Source organism: Trichomycterus rosablanca, chromosome 17, assembly GCF_030014385.1.
Source record: "Trichomycterus rosablanca isolate fTriRos1 chromosome 17, fTriRos1.hap1, whole genome shotgun sequence".
NCBI classification, from domain to species: Eukaryota; Metazoa; Chordata; class Actinopteri; order Siluriformes; family Trichomycteridae; genus Trichomycterus; species Trichomycterus rosablanca.
The window spans coordinates 30,472,775-30,492,236 of NC_086004.1; the positions used below are offsets into that span (position 1 = coordinate 30,472,775).

Below are 19,462 nucleotides of genomic sequence, written 5' to 3' on the forward strand. Positions count from 1 at the left end.
GTGCAGTACCCACCGCTTCTCTTCACCTGCACCAGACAGGTTTATATACGGAGATCTGTATCATGCATCAATCAGCCAGCAGAGGGCGTAATTGCACCAGTTATGAGGAACCCCTCCAAAATTGGGGAAATCTCTACGTGATGATGAAGCTCACCCAACTGGGTCTTTAGCACTGCAACAGCGCCCCCTACTGCTGAAGAACACGGAGGGAATAGCGTGACTGTAAGAATCCACGACCAGCCAGCAAGGACATCGTTCAGTCAGTAGAGGTGACCAGAGGGCACAGTGGAATTGAGTATATCCAAATTGGGATACATAAAGAGGAAAAATCATGTCGTTAGTATAAAGAAAATGAGCTCTCCGCGCCTTCGTTTAATGTTAGCGGCGTCAGCGTTTTTTACCTTTACATTTCTGATGGCTCAGCTAGAATCGTTTATTCATCCATCAGTCTTCATCCCACAGCAGAGTGTAAAACGTTCCCGACGTTCCGTTCCAGCCAAAAAAGCCAGGTAAACAGGACCAGTGATGTCATCGGGTCCGAATCAAGTCCTGACCGAGGAGGGTCGTGAGTAACACCCCCCCCCCCCCCGCCCCCCCGACACGTGTGCAGTACCCACCGCTTCTCTTCACCAGCACCAGAGATCCGTATCACCCACAGAGAGTCAGTGCAGTGCCATCAATCAGCCAGCAGAGGGTGTAACTGCAGCACTTATGAGGAATCTCTGTGACACTTCATTCTCGGATGAGCCGATTATTTCGATGTAGGTGCCCGACTGGCTGATAGCAGAGCTGAGATTCGACCCCAAGCACCGAGACACTGGGCGCAAAACAGGATCACCCTGGACAGGGAGCTGATCCATCACCGCCACAGCATCTCTATAGGTGTTGTAGCCTAGCGGTTAAGGTACTGAACTAGTAATGGAAAGGTCGCTGGTTCAAGCCCCACCACTGCCAGGTTGCCACTGTTGGGCCCCTGAGCAAGGCTCTTAACACTCAATTGCTCAGACAGTTAGTTTGTTAAATGCCAAAAATGTAAATGTAGATGTTTAAAGCGGCTTGACATGTGTTGAAGGAAGCATGTGTTAGCCCGTGTCCTCATTAGGGAAAAGTTTTGACCACAGTGAGAAAGAAAATCGAGGATCTTAGTTCAGTCCCTCCAGAGGTTCTGTTCAGCTCCAGAGGTTCAAGAGGTTCTGTTCAGCTCCAGAGGTTCTGTTTAGTTCCAGAGGTTGTAGTTTTATCGTCCTGGTTCCCTGAACACGTTCTGGCGGTTCTTGGTAGCACGTGACGGCTTTTCCTTTCATTTGGCACCGGTCTGTATGTATGTGTGTGTGTGTGAGAATCTCTGCCTGTGTTTCCACGTGGTGGCTCGTCTCATCCTATTGGTCCACACACACACACACACACACACTCACACACACACACACACACACACACACACACACACACACACACACACACACACTGGTTGATGCAGTGTGAGCCGGACGCCGCAGCACTGAAGCCTCCCGCTCTGAGTCAGAGCGCAGCAGGAACTCTTCACCTCACCAAACTCAGGATGTAGGACCAGGTAGGACTCTTTGTTCCTCGCATCCTCTTATCGGCACGGCAACACATCACCTCACACATCGACCTGTGGTCCTCACGGACCGGAGAACCGAGATAAAGTAAGTACCGCGTGGTCACGTATTCTCCACAGGGTCGAGCTTTGGACCCTCCTAAATCTCTCCAGAACCAGTCTCACGTCCAGGATGGTGCTCAGCACGACAGCCTCCAAGTCTGTGCTGATTTAAAGCTCGCTTGACTGTGGACGGAAACTTTTAGTTCATTTCAGGACTATTGTAATGCTTCTGTTATGGTTTGTGATTCTGACCCTAAATCATCGACACTGGATGTGCAAAAGTATTTGGACACCTCAATCTTCTAATCATTGAATGTATATGTTTTAGCCATGACAGTTGCTAACAGGTGTAATAAATACATCATATAAAGTAACAGTTTAGGGAAGGCCCTTTCATTAATTTACATTTTTAACAATTTTACTTCATCCAAAGCAACAGTACACAGTCTGAGCAATCAAGATTTAAGGACCTTGCTCAAATGTCCAACAGCAGCAACCTGGCAGTGGAGGGGCTTGAACCAGCAACATTCTGATGACCTTAACTGCTTTCCAGTTCCAGCATGATTGTGCCCCTGTGCACAGAGCAAGCTCTATAAAGACGTGAAGAAAAGCTCGGTTTAAAGAATGAACCGGAACATCATTTGAGGCTTTTAGACTGATTACAGGGCACAAATTCCCACAGACACACTTTAAAGTCTTGTGAGAGGCGGCTGTTGTTCTGTCTAGCTGAAAGGATTACATAGAGGGCGCTCTAACCAAGATCATATTGTTTGTTTATTTAAATGGGCGTCCACAAACTCACGGTCAGGCGTCCGAATACTTTTGGCCATGTAGTGAAATTTGGAACACCTCATCTTCATCTCGTTTCTAACAGTCTCCACTCCTTTGCTCAGGCTTTACAGGATTTTTACCTGTGAGGTCAGGCACCGATGCCGGTTGAGAAGGCCTGGCTCACAGTCAGCATTCTAATTCGTCTCTCAGTTCTGTCGTTCCTGGAGTTCCTTCTTATCAGACTTGTGAAGATGCCAGGGGTGAGTGCCGTTCTCCCCGCTGTACCCCAGTAATCTATCTCTGAGGGTGAGTTTGTTTTACACTCCGGTTCCCCTCCTAAAGTTTTGGGTCAGCACGTTAATAAACTGCACCTGTCGTCGAGGCGCTTCTCTCAGGCGTGAAGATTCATCTGCTGACGCAGGAGGAACGTCCTGATCTCCAGGTGGGGTTTGAAAGATGAGCCGTGCCACCTGACCGGAGCTGAGTTAGTGCCTCCGAGCCCCATGAGCCGGACAGAAGCTAAATGGTTGTGGCAGGAAGCCTAGAAAAGAGGAAAGATGGACACGAGTGCCAACGGCGGTGCCCGCTCAAGCGGAGAAGGTTGGTACCGGACCAAAAGGTGAAAAGAAGAGAGAGAAGGAGTTCAGGAACTTCCAGACTCGCTCTCAGACTCGACAGTAAGAACTGATGTGATTGTTGCAGCACTGTGGTTTAATTTGAGGGTAACGAGGGTCTCTACTGTACATCAGGAGCAGCTGGACCCCGGAGCACCTTCAGCTTCTCCTGTAGGAACCAGACTCAAGTTCTGACTCCTCGTTCTGCTGGAACGTCCAGATTTTAGAATGTGTCTGTGAGAATTTGTGTCCAGTTGTTAACGTGTTCAAAACATAAAAACAACCTTACATAGTACACTATAGGGTCAAAAGTATTTGGACACCTGAACACGAGCTTGTTGAACATCTTGTTCCAAATCCGTGGACATTTCTTCCTGCGGTTGTGACAGCATCCACAAGGTTTTAGAGTGTGCCTGTGTGAATTTGTGCCCAATTTTTAATATACCTTACAGACTACACTATTGAGCCATAAGTATTTGGACACCTGACCACAAGCTTGTTGAACATCTCATTCCAAATCCACGAGCATTAACATGGAGTTGTTCCCTCTTTTGTGGCTGTAACCGCCTCCACAAGATTTTAGAGTGTGTCTGTGGGAATTTGTGCCCAATGGTTGCTTCCTGACTTTACTATACATTGCTAAACTATAGGGCCAAAAGTATTTGGACACCTGGCCATGAGCTTCTTGGACAATCCATTTTAAAACCACATGCGTTGATATGGAGTTGTTCCTTCTTTCTGTGGTTATAACAGCCTTAACATGGTTTTAGAGTGTGTTTGTGGGAATTTGTGCCCAGTTTGTTTATATTGTATTGGATATATCTTAAAAACTGGACTATAGTACCAAAAGTATTTGGACATCTGACCACAAGCTTGTTGGACATTTGATTTTAAAACCACAAGCATTAATATGGAGTTCTGCCGTTCCTGCAGCTGTAACCGCCTCCACAAGATTCTAGAGTGTGTCTGTGGGAATTTGTGCCCAATTTTTGATTCCTGATTTTAATGTGTCTGATATACCTTACAGACTGGACACCTGACCACAAGCTTGTTGAACATCTCATTCCAAATCCACGAGCATTAACATGGAGTTGTTCCTTCTTTTGTGGCTGTAACCGCATCCACAAGATTTAAGAGTGTGTGTCTAAACTCGATCATAAAAACCGGTGTCCACATACTTTTGGCTGTATTTGGCCGTAGTTTTTTTTTATTAATGTGATTTATGAGCCTCGTGTTCTTCTCCGTCCCAGGGGAGCGAGGCAGGATGGTAGCACCGGTCCGGTCCGATGTGGACAGAGCGAAGCAGAAGCCATGGAGGAGACAACGCCAGAGCCGGAGTTCGTGGACGTGGACCAGGGTCTGACTCTGATGGGTCTCGCCTTCCTCTGCCTGCTGCTGGTGGCCATGATCATCCGCTGTGCCAAGGTCATCATGGACCCGTACAGCGCCATCCCCACCTCCACCTGGGAGGAGCAGCACCTGGACGACTAGCACACCCGGCTACGGTACACACACACACACATACATGCACACACACACACACACATACATGCACACACACACACACACACACACATGCACACACACACACACACACACACACACACACACACACATACATGCACACACACACACACACATATATATATACACACCCGCACTCTCTCTCACACACACACACACACAGGTTCTTCTTCCACTGTGGGCTTAGCCTGATGCACTATGCAGTCAAAAGTATTGGGACACCCTTTAAATGACAACAGTTTAGGGAAGGTCCTTTCCTGTTCCAGCATGACTGAGCCTCTGTGCATCGATTTAAAGAAGCTCCAGTGTCCTGAGCTCAGCCCCACTCAACAGCTCTGGGATGTGCAGAGGTTCAGTCGTCGTTTGACTGAATGGGCACAAATTCCCACAGACATATTCCAAACTCTTTGGAGAAGCTTCTTTTAAAACAGTTTGTTTTTGAAACGTTACAGCTGACCGGCTCACAGTCAGGCGTCCTAATACTTTTGACCTCAATCCCACTCAACAGCTCTGGAACATAAATCGGAACATCAACTAATCAATCAGTGCCCAGCCTTATAAATACTCCTTAGTAGAATGGCTCTCAGTCTCTCCTCCCTCTTCTGCACATGCTCAGATCATCTCAATCCTTCACCCCTTGCTCTGTCTCCAAAACATCTTACCTGCTTTGTTCCTCTAATAAACTCATCGTGTTCCACCATGTTCCTCTATGTTCTATCATGTTCCACCATGTTTTCTATGTTCCATCATGTTCCATCATGTTGAAGATGGATGGGTTATGGATGAAGTTCTTGCTGGACGGTTCCCTCAGCTCATGTTCTTGACAGAAGAACACTGAGTGAAAACGTTTTTTCTCTTTTGTTCCTCAGGTGCTTCTCAATCCAGGAGAAACGACCACATAAACACAGACTCACCAAAATACTGAAGCACATCAACTCAAGACGTTCTGAAGTTCCTGATCTTTAGCACCAGGACCAGAGCGAGGGGTTTAGCACAACTGGAACTGAATCCGCTCGACTCTGAACGAGGTGAGGAGAAGCTTCGCGAGAGTCCGGCAATGTTCATCCATCTCCTGAAGGAACCTGCTGCATTTCTGCTCTGTTTTCTCTGTAATAACGGTGACTGGACAGGGATGGACGATGAGGGACGGTGAGGGACAGGGATGGACGATGAGAGACGGTGAGAGACAGGGATGGACGATGAGGGACAGGGATGGATGATGAGGGACGGTGAGGGACAGGGATGGACGATGAGGGACGATGAGGGACGGTGAGGGACAGGGATGGACGATGAGGGACGGTGAGGGACAGGGATGGACAGTGAGGGTGTGTAAATATCGAGCGTGATGGGCAGTAAAATGAATCCTGGCCGTGAGCTGCTGCTGACGAGGCACAGAAACGAAGCTAAATCACGTCTGTACGTCGCTAAGAGATAAATAACGTTACCGCTAATACAGCACAAACCCGCTTCAGATACCACCGCGCGAGTTACACTAAACGGGCAAAGTATTCAGACACCCGAACAACAGCCGCTCCTCTGAGAAGCTTCTCACAAGACGTTGAAGTGTGTCTGTGGGAATTTGTGCCTGGCTGGGCACTGATTGGTGTTCCGGTTCGTCCCAGAGCTGTTGAGTGGGGCCGAGATCAGGGCTCTGTGCAGGACGCTGAAGTTTCTCTAAACCAATGTCATGTGGGACTTCCCTAAACTGTTCCTTCAAAGTTTAAAGCACATTGATTACATTAAGTAATTAGAAGGGGTGTCCCAATACTTTTGTCTTTCCAGTGTAACACAACAAACCTTGGTTCCAATCCTAACCCTAAACTAGCCAAAACTAACTCATCCCAAACTTAACCTTAACCAACCCTAACTCTAACCATAACTCAATCCTTAACTAAACACCACCTTAACCTTAACCCTTAACCAACTCTAACTCTAACCATAAGCAATCCTAAACTCCCAACCTTAACCTTTTACCAACCCTAACTCTAACCATAACGCAATCCTTTACTAAACACCACCTTAACCTTAACCCTTAACCAACCCTAACTCTAACCATACCCCTCATGTACAAATAAAGGACTAAACAGATGACGTCTATAAACTTTTTGAACAATGCCCTTTTGTTTGCATGCAGCTGTGGGACAGAGGTGGAGTCTCACAGAGAGCTGTATGGCGTACGGAGAGTCACGCTGTACCTAACAAGCCATATAAGGTCATGTTTGCAGCAGCAGTGAGGAACCCCGCGGACCTTCGGACGTAAACGTGAGGTCACACCGAGCTTTAATAAAACATGGACTTCAGGACCACGCCCACGTGCACGCCCATGGTTCCTCAGTGTGTGTACAATGCATGTTATTAAGTGCCTCAGTCACAGTCATGCTCCCGATTCGCTTCGTTCGGTTTTTATACACGAGCCGCAGCACAAAAATCAGGAAGAAGAGGAAGCACGAAGCACGAAGCTGATTAGAATACTGAACGTTTCTCCTGTTTCTGCTCACGATGCTAATAAAACTAACGAGGATTTTCATGATGCTTTTGTGTCTGTTGTTTATTTGTATTCAGCGTCTCAGATGAAAGCCACTCGTCTGCTGAACGAGTGTAAAATATGACGAGGACGGTTCAAATTATTTTGGGGGGACCCTCTTGACTCGGGTTATGGTTTTATTCTTACACTTTAAGTTTATTCTTTTATTATTTTATGATTTTATTTTTTCACTTTGTCTCCCCCTGCTGGTGGATCCCTGATTGTAGGTGAGGAGGGTATATTGTGGGTATATTGCTGCTCACGCCTCCTCCGAACTACGCGCAGCCCTTAGCAGAACCCTTTTCCACCCATGCACCCTACACAGGCGCCTCTATCTGCTAATCAGGGTCCTTACACAGCGTTTAAAGACCCCGCCCACATAGTCCGGCCATCCCTCCCTAGCAGAACAGTGTCTGCTGCAGCCCCACTAGATGGTGCCCGGCCGACCGGTGGCAATGCCGAGTTTCTAACAGAGGAGTTCAGAATCTCAGCGCCGATGTGCTAGAGGACTATCCCACTGCGCCCCCTGGGCACGGTGTTTTCTAATGTTGGTAGACGTTGTTGGTTTATTCCTGGTGAGCGGATGGTAGGAGCTTCATCACCCGAGTCTAATTCAGCGGGATCTACAGTACATCTATAACTGAATCTGAACCTTTCGTAGTCACCGTCTGTTTACTTTTGCACTTTTGAGGCAGACAAATCAAACGTGTCCATTTTCAAACACTCACCGTGTACTATAAGTGGCTTTAAATAAAATTATGACATCACAAGATGTTCCGTCAGAAATAGGCTTATTGTTTGATGTAGTTCTGTCTGGACTGGACTGGACAGCAGCTCTTGCAGCTTCAACTTAAATCCTAGTGTTAAACATTTTAACTTCTACACTTGTGGAGCACCAACGTCATGTACAAAAGTACAGAAAAACACGCCCATTAGCACCATCATCAAGACACGGTTTGTAAAACCCTTGGTCTGGTCAGTAGCCACATGTGGACGTAAGTCTGGACGATGAAGAAATAGGAAAACGAGCATCAGAAAATCTAATGGAGGAAGATGATCATCACTGAGCGAGTGGACGAGACGGCCAGAACAGAAAAGGAGCTCCTGAAGAACATCAAGTCCTGCGAGTTCTTTGGGTGCCTGATGAGGAACCCACATGAGAACATAGAAGGTGGCATTAGGGTAAGACAGGACCGTGGAAGGACCCAGAAGACGAGAAAGACCGACCGAGATCCAGACCAAGCTTCTCCAGACTTGAAATCATGCCACAGATGACATCTGGTCCAGAAGGAACCCTGCAGGATCTCCTCTGTAACCTCGCTCCGCTCCTGCTCTGACGTCTGCTGAACCGATATATTTTGAGGAGCAGGTTTTTGGACGGGCGCTCTGGCCCCGGTTCGATCTCCGCGCTTTAATGTCCGCCAGCTGCTCCCCTAATTGCGAGTGAAGTCGTTTCCTTCCCACCGTCGGAGCGTTAATCAGGAGCAGCTGAGGTGATTTAGCCGAGGCGTGGCACATTCCTGGCAGCTGGTCTGACGCTTCGCTCCGATTATAAACGGCGTCTGGAGGAGTTCAGACCGACCCGAGTCTCTCCGCTCGCCGTCGTTCCCAATCATACGGAAATAAGAATGAAATTAGCAGGATTTATGTCTGAGTAACGGGGCGCGTGTACGGGTAACGGGGCGAGTGTACGGGTAACGGGGCATGTAACGGGGCGCGTGTACGGGTAACGGGGCGTGTGTACGGGTAACGGGGCGCGTGTGCGGGTAACGGGGCGTGTGTACGGGTAACGGGGCGAGTGTACGAGTAACACCCAGTCAGGTTGGTAGCTCCACCCACGTTCCAGTATAATTATTTCTAGTCGGTGAGTCGATGTCCACGTTTCTCCACTCTGTACAGGCACCTTGAGCTACTAACCTGAATCCTTACACCGTGTCGAAGATCCCGCCCACTTTTTAGTCCTGTCTTATCCCCCCAGCAGACAACTGGATGATTTTGTCTACCGACCACTAGGGGGCGCCCAGCCGACCGGTAGCAGAGCTTAGATTTAAACCTGGAAAGCTCAAAATACCAGCACTGGTGCGCTACCGGAATGTCCTGGTGTGCTGCTCCTGTCCGGAAACAATTGGTGGTGCATGATGGTGGTTGTAGTGATGGAAGCTCCTTCAGCTTCAGCACCATCGATACTCACCGTGTGGAATCTTCTCCACCAATCAGCACGACTTTCAGAATGTTTATTATTTATTTATATTTATTTTGTTGTATGTACATGTTTTGGTTCTTTGTGGACGGACGTGGTGACGGAGACGTGTCACTGGAGAGTGAAAGTGAAGAAGATCATCTCACACCGAGCTCTCAGACATCACAAACGTTTATTATCAGACTGTCAGAAGCTAACGTAACACCGTCTCGGCTCATTACACCTCACGCTGGGACGTCAGGTGTCCAGGAGCTGATGAACAGTCCTGCTGATAAGGGTCAGTACTCAGAACGAGACCTAACACATCATGATGGATAAGTGAAGCACCGAGCCGGTCCTGAGATGGACGGATGGACGTCAGAAGGGTGGATGAAGTGCAGGAGACCGTGAGGAACGTCAGTGCTGCAGGGCGGGTACGATCCTCCCCTGGCACAGCCCGAATCCAACCCGGTACCCCCGACCCTGGCAGTAACCTGCACACAGAACCACAATTCAAACTCCATCACAACTCGTACCAGAGCTTTTCAAACCCGGGGGGCGGCCACGAGGTAATAAATAAATAAATAAATGAATGAATTTTAACGTGTACGTGAGCGCCCCCTTGTGGAGGCTTTACGTTACATCTTGTAAACCACAGTGGGACCAGATAGCCAGTTTAAAGTTTAAAATGTGAGTCGCTTGAAAACAAAGTTTGAAAAAGCCTGCAATATATGACCAAAAGTATGTGGACACCCATTCTAACTGCTGATCCCATGTTCTAGTCCATAAGACACGGTTTGAAACCACAGTGGCCTCTACACAAATCTTTGGGATGAATTGGAACCATAAATGCCAGCCAACATCAGTGCCTGACATGACAAAACTGTTTCGACCGAAGGGGCGTAAATAATAAAACCCCCACAGAGGAGTGGAGGCTGTTATTGCTGCAACTGGGGGTCAGGGAGTCTCAAATCCATATTACTGCCCATGGCTCATGCTCAGGTAGGTGTCCACATACTTTTGGCTGAATAGTGTACACCCTCGGTTCGGATAGAAGAAATCGTTTGCATAGAACAAGTTCCATAAAAGTTGGGACAGTTAGAATTCGGAAACCAACACAGACACGATTGGGAGGGAGGGTGTCCGAGGGAGGTAAGGTCGAGGGCAGGTGTAGCCTAGTGGTTAAGGTACTGGACTAGCAATCAGAAGGTTGCCAGTTCAAACCCCACTACTGCCAGGTTGTCACTGTTGGGCCCTTGAGCAAGGCCCTTAACCCTCAACCGCTTTTCGGAAATATAAATGATCAGGTTCCTCGTCACTGCAGCACTTGCGGCCTCTGCTGGCGGGTCGAGGCGACTGCATTAGAGATGCACGATTCACGGATAGCAGTGCGTGACTCTCCGTACGCGATACAGCTCTCCGTGAGAGAGAATGCAAGCCGTCGGCGACCACGTGCTAGTCTGCAGCTCTCCTGGATCGGGGTGGGAACCTGCAGCGACGAAGGAGATTACGATCGGGAAATCGGATACGACTAAAAGGTATTGGAATATTAAAAAAAGGAAAAGAGGGCGGAGGACGGCGGTACATATGATCCCGTCCCAACAGTTTTGGAACGTGATGCAGGATTTAAAACGCGAAAATTAAATTTCAGTTTCTCTTTCACTGTTCCACACACACACACACACACACACACACACACCTGAGAGCGTGACCTCGTCTCCGTCCTTCAGGAACGTCCTGGTCTCTCCTCCGCCCAGATCGATGACCTTCGACCCCCTCCACGAGAGCTCCAACATGGACCCGAAACTCTCCGGTTCCTACAGAACACACCAGAGCGTCTGAGGTGAAGGTCTGACCAAAAATGACCCGGACACGCCCACTAATGATGCAGCTCAGGTGTTTTAGCCACACCCAAGTGAACAGCACAAACTTAATAAACTGTTTTGGCTACGCTTTAGGGAAGGCCCATTTCTGTTCCAGCATGGCTTCTATAAACACCAGACAGAGGCGTGGTCGTCCGTACGTGCTGATGCTCTCAGTGTACTGGTGTAAAGTAGGCGGAGCCACGCCTGTAAATCTGCTCATATGTATAGTGTTCCTGTAGAACCTTTATAAGCAGAAGCACTGACCGGCCCACTGATGGTTCCTGATGCCAGCAGGTCTCCGGCTCTCAGGTTACAACCGTTCACTGTGTGGTGAGTCAACTGCTGCTTCATGGTCCAGTACATGAACTGAGAACACACACACACACACACACAGTATCAGTACTTATCACACACACACACACACACACACAGTATCAGTACCTATCACACACACACAATATTACAAAATCACACACACACACACACACACACACATTATCAGTAGTTATCAAACACACACTGTATTAGAAATCACACACACAGACACACACACACACACACAGAATAAGTACTCATCACACACACACACACATGGTATTAGAAATCACACACACACACACACACACACACAAACAGTCTCAGTACTCATCAAACACACACACACGGTATTAAAAATTACACACACACACACACACACTCACATACAGTATCAGTACTCATCACACACACACAATATTAGAAATTACACACACAGACACACACACACACACACAGAATAAGTACTCATCACACACACACACACATGGTATTAGAAATCACACACACACACACACACACACACACACACACACAAACAGTCTCAGTACTCATCAAACACACACACACACACACGGTATTAGAAATTACACACACACACACACACACTCACATACAGTATCAGTACTCATCACACACACACAATATTAGAAATCACACACACAGTATCAGTAACATTACTGATCACACACACACACACACGTACACACGGTATCAGTAACCATTACACACACACACACACTATCAGTACTTATCTCACACACGCTCACACACACACTCAGTATTAATACTCGTCACTCACTATCAGTATCAATACTCATCTTACAAACACACACACATAAAATATCAGTAAACACACACACACACACACATTATCATTATTTAAACAAACACACACATACAGTATCAGTAATCAAACACACACACACACACACTCAGTATCAGTAACAGTACTCATCTCTCTCTCACACACACACACACACACACTTTATCACCTTGAAGTTGGATTTGCAGATGTTTGCTGCTTCACTCATGTTTTCACCTGATCAAGAAATAAAACCAATCAGCTTTGATCAATAATCAACCTCAATCTCACCTTTAATATTTATGAATGCATAGACACATACACACACACACACCTTTGATGGAGACGAAGAGGTTGATGTTGAAGGTGAATGGATCGCTGTGCTGAAGGTACGGCAGCGGTTCAGGATCCTGAAACAATAAAACATACAGAAACGTTCAAACCCAGTTCTGGAAGGTTCTGGTACCAGTCGCTCCTGGTTTGGTTCTGAAAGTCGTGCTGATTGGTGGAGAAGGTTCCACACTGTGAAGCTGAAGGAGCTTCCTAAAGTTCTCAGGAACAAAAAGCATGTAAAATGGGTGTGGTTTGGGGGCGGAGCCTCTGCTTTGATTAGAGAGGGTTTGATGTACCTGAACTGTGTTGGGCTCCACAAAGGGCATCAGGGCGTCCATGGGAACGACCCAGGGTGAGACGGTGGTGCCGAAATTCTTCCCGAGGAACGGACCCAGGGGCACGTACTCCCAGGCCTGGATGTCCCGCGCTACAGGAACAGAGAACACAGGTGAGGGTGAAAGTATTGGAACCCCTGCCATCCTGACCGGGCAGATGTTCCACAAGCCTCTTTAGTACTGGGACTCGGATCATCTCTCACCGCTCCAGTCGTTCATCAGCACCATGCCGAAGATGTGCTCGTGAGCTCTCTCGATGGAGATCGGCTCTCCCAGCGTGTTCCCGGGACCCACGAAGAACGCCTGCAGAACACACACACACACTTCAGAACGAGCGTGGCACTGCCAGGGGAGCAAAGTGGCACGTGGGTACGCCGTGGAGATGTTTATTTAACAGGCATGTTACATACACGCTAGTCAGGTGGCACTGGGTGGCAATTTTTGTAATATTGATCAAAAGGTCACCCGTTCAAGCCCCACTGCTGCCAAATCACCACTGTCGGGCCCCTGAGCAAGGCCCCTAACATTCAATTGATCAAATTGTGAAAAAATTAAGGAAGTCTCACCATCTCCAGCTCGATGTCCAGCTGCTTGGACGCTCCGAACACCGGCGGCTGAGCTGAGCAAGAAAAAGAAAGAGAAAATTTACTGTAAGGAATTTCTAACATTCACACTGTCGTGATCGAGTTCCTCACAGCTCCTGTCACATCAACCTGAGTTGAGAACAGAGCAGTAACGTTCTGCACCGCGTCACTGGGACCCGAGTCAAGAACAACCACACCCGTCTCCTCGTCATGGAGGTACAGAACCATCACATGTTGCCAGAAGATATCAGATGAGTGTATGTGTGCGCATGTGTGAGTGTGTGTGTGTGTGATTACTTGGATCTGGCCTCATCTGGCCTTGAGGTCTTCTGATTGGAGTTCCTGAGACAACGATAGATGAAGCTCGACCGTGATACCCAACCGGGAGCCTCAGCCTGAGGAAAGAGAAACATCATCACACCCATCCATCATATTCACCCATCACACACACCCACCCATCCATCCACCCATCATATACATCTAATCATCCATCCATCATATCCATCCATCCATCCATTCACCACATAATCCACCCATTCATTTAATCATCTATTCCCCAACCCAACCAATCAACCTTCCATCCATCATATCCATTCACCCATCCATCAACACTTCATCCATCCACTTTATCCATTCATCATCCATTTCATTCATTCACCAAACCAACCAACCATCCATCCATCCACCTTATCCATCTAACTAAACAACAAACCAACAATTAAACTCATCAAACAACTAAACCTTCAACTTGTCACTAAGGTTGGGCAGTGGTCTATACCTCTTATCCACCACCATCATCCATCCAGTTCATCCAACCATCCATCCACATTCATCTACTTCATCCATCCATCCATAAACTTAGTCCATTAATCCATCATTCAGTTAACCAGCCATCCATCACCTGACCCGAACGTTCCTACATGAATATTTATAAAATATTTACTCTGTAATTTCTCAACTAAACTCAGTTCCTGATTTTTCCTCCTCAGTGAAACTTTATTTTATTAGAAACGCTGGACCAGGTCCACGACCCCCGGGGGTAACGCAGTGGGTGCCGACACCCCTGAAAAATCCCGATGAGTGGAGGAACCTTTCATCCTGCATCACTTTGTTCTGTCTGCAGACTAATAACTCCCAGAAGATTCTGGCTCACAGAGGAACCTCCGGTGAGAAACGCCTGAGAGATTTACGCCACGTCCTGCCACAGCAGGGAGACGAAAACGTGAGCGGATGAATCGGGAGGAGGGCCGAGCGTCGTGGAGGGAGGCTTCAGGGACGCGTCAGGGTTCTGAGGAGCTCTGAAGCTCGTCTGAAATGTTCAAAGTGAGCTAGAAAGCAGCGAGTCAGCGCTAACAAGTCGTTCTGAACAAAACTGTCTGTCTTTTTATGGTTCTTACACACCAGTTGGGCATCAGCGCGTTTTCTTTGCCCCGGAACATGATGCCGACGTTGGTGGCGTGGTCTCTGGAGGAGTAGAAGTCGGTGTAGTCACCTGAAGAGAATAAAAATAAAGATGAATAAGAATAAAAGACAGACTGTGAGTGTTTGTTCAGCTAAAAGCAAAAAGCTGCTGTTCGAAAATAAGCAGATAAATCTACACAGTGTGAGGTGGTGAGCAGCGCCCTCCTGCGGTCAGGAGATAGAAGTTCTAGTAAACGATTCACAATCTTTACCTGTTACACCAGGAGCTCTCCAACTGTTTCAGTACAAGTTACCTTATTAAAGTTCATTTTACTAAAATTATACCTCAAACATCTGATTTGTTTGATTTGATTCTTGAATTAATTTATGTGACTAAATAAAATAAAAATGATTTTACTGTGAAAACTTCCGGTCCCAAAATCCTCTATACAAACAACTGACTAAGTACAAAGTACGTGGAACAGTGGTCTCGTCTCTTTGCCAAAAATAAGAGATAAAAACTAACAGTGCCTGTGCTGGACTCGACGTGTTTAAATTCCTCCCGTCAGTCATGTTACACACAAACCCCAGAAACTTCACATCTCTCAAACCAAACAGATTAATAATTCATATTCATAATAATTAATAATCAGTGTTGTGAGGTCAATAAAAATTATTTTACTGTTTCTGTGAGCAATAAATTCTACTCTGAGAACCTTTCCTTCATAATCTGCTGTTATTGCTCATGTTCTGTAAATTATCACTGTTATTACTGATATTTATATCATCATTATTAATATTATTATTATTACTGTTATAATTATTATTTTTATTTTATTATTACTTTTATATTGTTCTTATTCTTTATTAATATTACTCTTATAATTGTTGTAGTTTTTATTTATAATTTTTATAGTTATCATTTTAATTACAATTGTTATATTTATTATTGTTGTTATTATTAATATTGATATTATTACTCTTATAATAATAACAAATATGATTATACTTATTATTATTTTGATTATTATTAATATTATTATTATTAATAATTATTTTATTAATGTTCTAAATATAAGTTATAGTTTTTATAATCATAATTTTTTTAATTATTATTATATTTAGGATTATTTTCATTTTTATTATTATTACTGACATTATTATTAATATTACATTTATTATTTTAATTGATTATTATAATTATTAGTTTTATGTATATTATATATATATATATATTAATATTATAATTATTATATTTATTATAATAAATATTATTGTTATTATTATTAATTTAAATTTTATGATTGTTAGTTTTGCTGTTATAATTATAACAATATAAATATAATTATACTTATTACTGATATAATAATTAATATTATTGTTAATAATATAATTTATAAAAAAAGTTATAATAATAAATATTAATAATTATTAATAATAATAATAATAATGTGAGATGTTCTGCTCTCACCGATCTCAGCTGGGAGATGCATCACTGACGAACTCTGATCTACAAACGCTCTGTAGATCACACACACACACACACACACACACACACACACACACACACACACACACACACACACACAATTCCAGAGGTTTAGAGGTTTGCTGAGTTCCAGTCTGGTTGGGTTCAGATAAGATTTAATCAGGTTACCAGAAAAATCGGTGGTCTGGTAAAGTAACCACGACAGGAACCGAAACGTCTGATAACTTTCTTCCTTCAGTAAACGTCTAATCATTTAAAGATGTGTGTGTGTGTGTGTTACCTGCTCCTAAGTTCATGGTCGTCTCTCAGTGTTGGTTCATCTGCGTGCAGAAGCTTCTGCAGGAACGTCCGGGTCTCCCTCCACGCACCAGATCCCAGAGCCATGAACCTATTCAGAGTGGACTATAAACAAAAAAGCTGCTTTTATCCGTTTGAACTCACTGTAGCAAAAAAAACTTGCTGGCCACTTTATTAGGAACACTATACTGACACTGAGCAGAACATCCTCATGGACTCTACGACCTGAGCTTTGTGACATGCTGCATCAGTTATAAGATGCTCAGCTGTGGTCATAAAGGGAAGCACATGTTCAGCAACTATACTCAGATATACTGCAGCTTTTAAACCATGCTCCACTGGTCTTTTCTGCCACCTTTGCTTCACTATCAACTCAAAGCAGTCTGGCCATTCTTCTCAGAGCTCTTCCATCAACAAGGAGTTTCCACCAGCAGAACTGCTCTTTACTGGATGATTTTAGTAGCAATCTGTTTAAAGAAACTCTAAAGACTGGTGCATCCAACCATGCCATCATGCTCACAGTCCTTCAGATCAGATTTTCTTCTCTATTCTGATGTTTGATGTGAAGAACTGAAGATCTTGCTCAGTGTCTGCATCATCTTACACATTAATGAATGAACAGTGTCATAAATGAGCAGGTCTACTGGTGTTCCTAATAAAGTGGACGCTAAGTGAACAGTGTGCAGTAACAGACCTCATCAAATACATGCTGATGCTGAGACAGATGTGGACCAGTGAAGAGATGTTTGATGACGCTCAGGTCCAGAATCTGGTCCCCGATGGCCACACCGATCCTCCTCCGAGCCTAAACATCACAACATCACTCATGATGAAGTTCTGAACCATCACTGAGAATCTTAATGTAAATAATTTCTATTTAATTTGAATAAAAAGTTCATGTGAAGAGTTTCTGTTGTTACTCACGTTGTTCCTGGTGGAGAAAACTCCATAAGGCAGATTGTAGTAGGAGAAGTCAGAATTTTCATCTGTTTTGATGAAGGACATGTTGGAGGTGCAGCTGAACTCCTGAACACTTCTCAGAGTCCCAAGCAGAGTCAATAAGACTTTCCAGATGTTGCCAGCTGCCATATGAAGGTTCAGCCTCCTGAAAGTTGCCAGATTATTATAAACGAGGCTTTCAAAACATCCCCACTTTGAGGAACCCTTGTCAGAATGACCTTCAGAGCTTAAATTTAAGCTTTGAGATCATAAACAATCCAGAACATTGTGAAAATAATTCTATTTTACATTCTCAAGCGATGAAAAGAAGAACGTTACAGGGTGATGTTCCACAATCTGGCAACCGAGAGATCAATGAGCTGTGTAGGCCAATCACACCGCGGCTTGTGAGTACTCCCTCAGCAAATGGGAGGGATCTAAAAAACTCCTCAATCCCTATACAAGTGCACTACATAGTGGATTTAATCAGCGCTCCCTAGTGCACTTCTTTTGTAATAGAGCTCATTTTGGATCACTAGCAACCACTAATTTAGTCCAGATTGCAAATGACTCAGCACAAATATGCGACCAGTTTGAGAGGGGGGATGAGGACCAGAACTATTGGGCACCAAAACTGGAACTTCCTAAAATTACTCATTTTATTCATTTTGTGACAAAATTCCAGTTTTAGCACCAAAACAAAAGTTCCAAACGTCTGTACAATTAGTCCGAGGAAAACGGTTCCAGTTCCAGTATAAACACACACAAATGGGGCCAAAACCAGAAACCAATTATTCTGAAATTAAATACAGTACATTCATTTCATTTTCATGTTTGACCACCAACTTATCCCGGTCAGGGTCTGTCGCAGTAAGTCCAGAAACACTGGCCGCAAGACTGGAACACCCTGGACAGGGAGGGCACCAATCTATCCCAGGGCTTCGGATTGTCCTGTTCGGGATGCGATACCGGACCCACCAAGAGCCTGACCAGGTCTAGGTGGTGGTAAAACATGAAAATGAAATAAATAGTACACTCACCGGCCACTTTATTAGGTTCATCTTTCATGTGCGTTTATTACGCGTATCAAGAACTACAAATACCATAGGAATAAATGTTGTGGGTATACTATTACTAACTGTAGCTTATATTTTGGTGTGTACACTTTATTAACCCGTAATTAGCATACATCAGTAGAAGGCGACCCCAAGTTACATGGTAATAACAAGGTAGTGTGTGATGTTCTGTAAGTGTAGTAGGTGCAGCAGTGTTGTTGGGATTAATTAATCCTCGTTATTAAAAACATGTACCCTGTTAGTGCTGGTTGTATGTAGACTGTTAGATTATCAGTGGACGCTTTACGATCGCAGGACGTCGCTGGCTTTATATTTTTGGTTGGAACCAAGTTCACAGACACTGTGCGGCACCCACACTACCTGCCCGTGCCCCCGTGGTGCCCTTTAGTAGCAGTAACATGCCAAGCTCTTTAATTTAATTTTAAGCTTTAAAAGTAACTTGTGATTTCAGACTTTATTTGCACACTACAAGACCAAAAGTATGTGGACATCTCACCGTGAGCTTGGTAAAGATCCAGTTCACAAAACCAAGGCATTAATATAGAGTTGCAACATTAACAGCCTCCACTCTTTTTGAAAAAATTACCAAAAAATTCTGGAGTGTGTTTGTTGGAATTTGTACCCATCCAGTCAGGTCAAGCACTGATGTTAGACGAGGCCTGGCTTGCGATCGACCTACCAATTCATCCCAAAGATTCAGTTCTTCCTCTTCACTCCAGACTCATCAGACCAGGTCATTATGGATCGTGATTTGTGCACGGTGGAACAGGAAGGAGCCTTCCCCAAACTG

General features: G+C 45.1%; 2 protein-coding genes across 2 annotated transcripts; one reads left to right on the forward strand and one right to left on the reverse strand.

Moving 5' to 3' along the window:
- Positions 1 to 4,317: 4,317 nt before the first annotated feature.
- Positions 4,318 to 7,060, forward strand: LOC134331942 (cortexin domain-containing 1 protein-like). Its single transcript, XM_063013516.1, has 3 exons — positions 4,318 to 4,511; positions 5,400 to 5,558; positions 6,665 to 7,060. Exon 1 carries the CDS (start codon positions 4,318 to 4,320, stop codon positions 4,495 to 4,497), a length of 180 nt encoding a protein of 59 aa, XP_062869586.1. The 3' UTR covers positions 4,498 to 4,511; positions 5,400 to 5,558; positions 6,665 to 7,060.
- A 2,347-nt stretch (positions 7,061 to 9,407) lies between these two features.
- Positions 9,408 to 17,711, reverse strand: fah (fumarylacetoacetate hydrolase (fumarylacetoacetase)). Its single transcript, XM_063013515.1, has 14 exons — positions 17,582 to 17,711; positions 17,352 to 17,462; positions 16,641 to 16,762; positions 16,343 to 16,392; positions 14,872 to 14,962; positions 13,768 to 13,865; positions 13,453 to 13,505; positions 13,090 to 13,189; positions 12,848 to 12,978; positions 12,553 to 12,628; positions 12,409 to 12,455; positions 11,363 to 11,464; positions 10,933 to 11,050; positions 9,408 to 9,727 (listed from the first exon to the last, which is right to left on the reverse strand). The coding sequence occupies exons 1-14, from the start codon at positions 17,660 to 17,662 to the stop codon at positions 9,651 to 9,653; spliced, it is 1,257 nt and encodes a 418-aa protein (XP_062869585.1). The 5' UTR covers positions 17,663 to 17,711; the 3' UTR covers positions 9,408 to 9,650.
- Between the last annotated feature and the right edge of the window lie 1,751 nt (positions 17,712 to 19,462).

Excerpts from the sequence above, each read along its gene's own strand:
- LOC134331942 (XM_063013516.1), top strand. The coding sequence starts at position 4,318 with ATGGAGGAGACAACGCCAGAGCCGGAGTTCGTGGACGTGGACCAGGGT.
- fah (XM_063013515.1), bottom strand. The coding sequence starts at position 17,662 with ATGTCCTTCATCAAAACAGATGAAAATTCTGACTTCTCCTACTACAAT. Across the intron at positions 13,506-13,767 it reads CCAGATGAGGCCAGATCCAA|CTCAGCCGCCGGTGTTCGGA; the intron begins GTAATCACACAC and ends TTTCTTGCTCAG. Across the intron at positions 11,051-11,362 it reads CAGGAACCATCAGTGGGCCG|GAACCGGAGAGTTTCGGGTC; the intron begins GTCAGTGCTTCT and ends TGTGTTCTGTAG.